This window comes from Eurypyga helias, unplaced genomic scaffold (genome assembly GCF_000690775.1).
Source record: "Eurypyga helias isolate BGI_N326 unplaced genomic scaffold, ASM69077v1 scaffold4948, whole genome shotgun sequence".
Taxonomy (NCBI): Eukaryota; Metazoa; Chordata; class Aves; order Eurypygiformes; family Eurypygidae; genus Eurypyga; species Eurypyga helias.
Genome location: NW_010267414.1, coordinates 20,270 through 25,141, shown reverse-complemented (window position 1 = coordinate 25,141; position 4,872 = coordinate 20,270). Strand labels below are relative to the sequence as shown.

The 4,872-nt window shown below is 51.3% G+C and overlaps 1 protein-coding gene across 1 annotated transcript in view; it reads right to left on the bottom strand.

Moving 5' to 3' along the window:
* Nucleotides 1-412: 412 nt before the first annotated feature.
* The window catches only part of CMTR1 (cap methyltransferase 1), a 23,919-nt gene continuing 19,459 nt past the window's right edge, over nucleotides 413-4,872 (bottom strand). Inside the window, exons 20-23 of the mRNA XM_010157400.1 lie at nucleotides 4,048-4,095; nucleotides 3,410-3,522; nucleotides 2,740-2,848; nucleotides 413-1,008 (exon numbers count right to left, since the gene is read on the bottom strand). Coding sequence (XP_010155702.1) covers nucleotides 876-1,008; nucleotides 2,740-2,848; nucleotides 3,410-3,522; nucleotides 4,048-4,095 — 403 coding nt within the window. The 3' untranslated portion in view covers nucleotides 413-875. The remainder of the gene's footprint in view (nucleotides 1,009-2,739; nucleotides 2,849-3,409; nucleotides 3,523-4,047; nucleotides 4,096-4,872) is intronic.

Here is a 4,872-nt window from a genome sequence, read left to right as displayed (position 1 = left end):
CCCACATCCGCTTTCCTCCCTGAAGGTCTGGGTAACAGTGTCAAGTACCAAGAACCAAAGCACCTTGGTCTCAGACGTACCGTGAGGCATAGACACGTTCACAGATTTATCCCAGGCTGCTGGCTCAGGACCAGTCACTGACCCAGAGAGGGGAAATCCTTATCATAGCAGCTTCTAGAGGTCTGAGAAATCCCTGGCACTGAGCACATCAAATCTTTGCCAGGAACTCTACTCATCACCTGCGTTGGCCTTTGTCCAACAGGATACCATCACACAGGAACTGCCAGCAGCCAGCCAAGTGCCTTGATAAGCAGAAGTGTCGGAGACCCCAACGAGAACACATACTTGGGTCCCAAAGCTAGCATTCCCCAGTGAGTTAACACCCTCCGCCGGGTAGTCTAGGCCTCAGACAAGGCCAAGGAGACAGCTGCCAGGACTGATGCAGGGCCGCTTCGATGTGCTGTTGGCCAGCTCTGCCACCAAGACATCTCTGCTCCTTCCCACACCGCCAGGGAAGCACAAGCCCGGAGAGTTCCGGCACACACAGAGCTCCACACACCTCGCTGAATGGTTGAACAGGAGCGAAGAAAGCTGCCAGCCCCTTGGCCTCATGCATGCAGTAGGTCAGGACAGAGGGCTCCGGGAGTCACCACAGGTACTCCGGCAGCAGGCGCTACCTGGGCTGTACTCTATATACACTGCCAGGGTAGGGCCTCGTCCTGTGCCTTCTGCATACCACCCCCTGGCTTGACCACCTCCAGGAAATCAGCTCTGGAGAAGACCAGGACAGAAGTTGCGGAGCCTCCCCAGTCTCAACGGTCCCTGAAGAATCCAAGCTGGGCTCAGCCCCCCCTGCACCCCTCAAGAGAGCAGGGTTAGGGGTAGTGTGCTTGGATGAAAGACAGGACATCCTCCTTTGATAGCTTCTCCGGATCTTGCCTTTTCTGAGAGTCGTGCACTTTGACGCCTTCCCCCCACTCCCAGAAGAGGCGGCTGTAGTGGCAGACGCTGTGGGCAGAGAGGAGAGGAGGTTAGTTTGGCAGGGGAGAGGAAGGAGAACAATCAGCCTAGCCACAAAGTGCACTCCAGGGACAGCCCTTGCAAGGGGAGCCACACAGATGCTCGGCCTAAGGGGTGCCTTCGAAAAAGGCCAGAGCGTTCATTCACCTTACAAACCCTACAGCTCTCAAGGTACAGCAACTTCTGAGCCCAGGAGATTTCCATGGAAACAAAATTGTTAATTCTAGCTTCGCTCCAAATTCAGTTCAGTATTTGCTGGAAGGAGACAGGTCATTAGGGAAAAAACTACCTCCCTCCCCTCCCGAGTTTTTGAGAGGATGAAACTGTCATTGCAGGCAACGGAAGGGCCTTAATGAAGAATTCAGAAAGTCTGCCAGCAGCAAGCAGCAATCTAATCACTCAGCACAGACCCACTCGAATCAGTAACAGCTGTCCTACGGAGCTTTGCAAATGCCCAGCCCTTCGCACTGTACGAAGGCAGCTGGGATCATCCCCTCCTTCCCCTCGCGCAAGAGCGGCACTTGGCTGCTGAGAGTTCTGACGCCATCTCTCACGCCATCCATCAAGCACAGCCCTCCCTCCCTGCATCAACGCAGCCCCAGCCCTAATGAAAACAGAGCTGCTAATTACTGCCGACAGAGCAGCCTTTAGGTTTGTACAATTACTGACACTTAATATTCATAGCTTACTTAGTGCTGCTGTTCTAACAAAGCAGGACTAAGCACAGCGACAAGAGCACATGTCGGCGGCTAATTACGGACACATTAGTACTCACTAACCACAACACAACACATCCCTTCTGGAGTCCCACAGAAGCTCCCTCCACCTCCTCAGCCATCCATGCAGGTTCACACCGGCCTACTTCTGAGTACATAAGCAAAACTAATTCCATCCTGACACATGGAAGGGAAAAAGCATCGCGTGCCTCTGCTTTTTAAGCCCATTCTTCCTCATAGTTGGTTAAGGAAAGTTTAAGGATTCTGAAGAGCACTGCTGTAAGGAGATTCAGTGAGAAAATCAGGAGACCTATTTCACACCAAGCTCTCACGTAGAGGCACAGTCCCTGGTAGTGGTGGTGGAGCGCATCTCTCGAGGTCACCCAAGGGCAGGCTGTGCAGAACATCTCCGCCCATGAGCCCTGAGGTGTCACGCAAGCTCTGGATTTGCTGCACTCGGGTCGTGGCCTTAGCCTGGAACCCAGGGGTTTCAGCAGCCAAAGTGTCAATGGCTGCACAGCGACAAGCCTCTCCCTCCTTTCCCCAAGGAGCTGCTGCTTTTCTCTCTCGCCCTCGCTTTGAACAGCTCCCAGCTACCTACAGCTTATTCCAGAGCCTGAGCTAAGTGAACTGGGACCTGCTTTTAAATTAGCAGCTTCCAACCAAGCATCTTACAATACAGAGATGCAGCAAGTTACAGTTGCAGGGCTCAATTTCCATTTCCCTGTGTGCAGGGAGGTTCAGTAACTTGTACTCTGCTGCAGACAGCGGAACAAAGTTGCTGTGAACAACACACAATTAACTGCAAAATCCAGGAATCCAGATCAGCAGTTTCCCAAAGCCCGAGAAGGTGCCAGCTTCTGCAGCACAGCCTGCTGGCGACCAAGCCGTGCTCGCCCTGCGAACGAGAGCACAGCGCGCCTCAGCTCCCTTCCAAACACCCTGACACACGCAAACATGCACACAGCTATCCTTCCACAGCCCAGCTCTGCCCTGTACTCACTGAAAGGGTGCGATGGATTCGGGAGGGAGGTCGTATGTCGCTTGCTTGGTCATTTTGTTGAAGAAGAATTTCCTCTTGGAGTTTTTGCTGTATGCCATTGTCCAGGGATCTTGCAGAAGAGTCACAGGGATAAGACAGAAAATGAGGGGGGGGGGAAGCAGCACAGTATAAACACACACAAGCAGGGGGGAATAATCTGTAAGAATAACTGTAATCCTTGTCTTACCCCTTTTTTCCTTCCCTACCCCAAGACAATCTGCTTCCCAAGCTGTTCTCTATTCACCTAAAAAAAATCCCTTCTCCCTGCATTTAGAGGTTGACATTCCAAATAGATTATTTCCATATTACTCTGGAAAATACCTTCTGGATGACAAATTATGATCTTATTAAAAATAAAAGTCATCAGTCACGTAAATTAATGGAATTGCCCCCACAGCAGCTAAGTCAACCCACAACAGAAAAAACACTATCCTATAAATACCCTAAACCTTATCCAAATCCAAGCTACCCTCATTACATGCAAACAGTTAATCTCTAGCCTTAGTATTCTCTAATGGGAATACCCCCATTAATTTTTCACCAAGTTACCACAGGAGCAAGCCTGGTCAATACTTTTTTACTTGAAGATAGAAAGAAAAGTTAAAGAAGAGCAGGGACTCTGTCTTCCTACCGTTCACAGTCCGTACAATGTAGAGCCCCGTGGGCACAAAATGCCGGTCATCGCGGCCAGTGTAGGATAGCCGGGGTATTCCCCCTGAACTCTTGATGATTTTCATCTCCAACCTGAATGTTGAGAGAAGGCAGTGATGGAGATTCCCTGTTTCTTCCTTTACCGTCCTTCTGCACAGAATGTGCCACCTGCACCCCCTTCTCCAGAGGGTCACTGTGAAATCTGACAGCACAAAACCGTCACGCCCTGGAGAATTCAGTCACCTTCCTCCCCCACATGGCTACAGACACCAGCCAGAGCGGTCTAGCTCCAGTAGCAAATCGAGTGCTGCCACAAAGGATCTACCACGCTCACCCCAAATGCGGTTCCCATGTCAGCTGTGAACTCTTCATCTGTGAAGCCACTGACGCTTCTCACACCAACTCAAGTGCCGTTGCTGCTTCTACTCTTGTGAAGCGCTCTGGCCACATCCACGGCATTAGCACTCCGCAGGATGATGTGCGCAGCCAGCAGCCACCAGCTGCAGGAGCTCTCCAGGATTCCTCAAGCACAGATCAGCACCCACCCCCTGTTCCTGTGCGCTGGTGGCCGATAACCCCCACGAGCCCTGAAGGCTCTGATTTGTGCCCGTCACTTACCTCACAAAAATCTTCTCCATTTCCTCCAATCTGTACACTTCCTTCACTCTGGGGGGAAAAAACAAGTGTGATTTAAAAAAATAATGTCAACTGTCATCTTTTTCCGTCTCAGCTGCAGGGAGCAGCCAACAGTTCCTTTTGCACAGCATGGCTGAGGTTCACCTTACGCTCCAGCGCCTTATTTCTCCGGGCTAGAGGACAGCTGACACCCGCACGCTCACGGCTGGGTTGCTGTGAGCAGCACACAGGTGTCCTCACTGCTAAGGAAGCTGTGCATGTGCACCTCGGGCTGAGTATATACAAGAGGAAGAACAGTGAAATTCGGGTGCTTTTGTTTTCCCATGCAGTAAATTCGCCAGGGCCAGCCCCAGGCAGGTTCTGGCCTCGCAGTGAAACTAAACCGCCTCATCTTCACCGTTGCTATCCTCAGGGACGCCACAAACTCGTTGGTTACCCTGAGGTAAAAACAGCCATTTTTTTTTTTAAATCAGTAAAGATGATTTGGAGTCATCACTCATCATTACATCACACTGCTGCTGTTTTTTGTTCCTCTGAGACACAAGACAGACAATCGTGAGTTTCAAAGGCACTGCCTCTGATCCGACACCCCTACCACCCGCTTTCCCCCCCCGCTACAAGCATCAGGCGTCAGAGAGCACCGTCTGAGCAGCTTTTCACCAGAGCAGCAAAGGACCCCCCTGTACAACCCATTTCTACATCTCTCCTCTCACTTCACCTTCAGGCCTTCCCAACATTTTCCGCTCCAGGTACTGCAACCGTCTTGTTTGTCCAGAGTTTGAGATCCCACTCATTACCTTTCCTTCA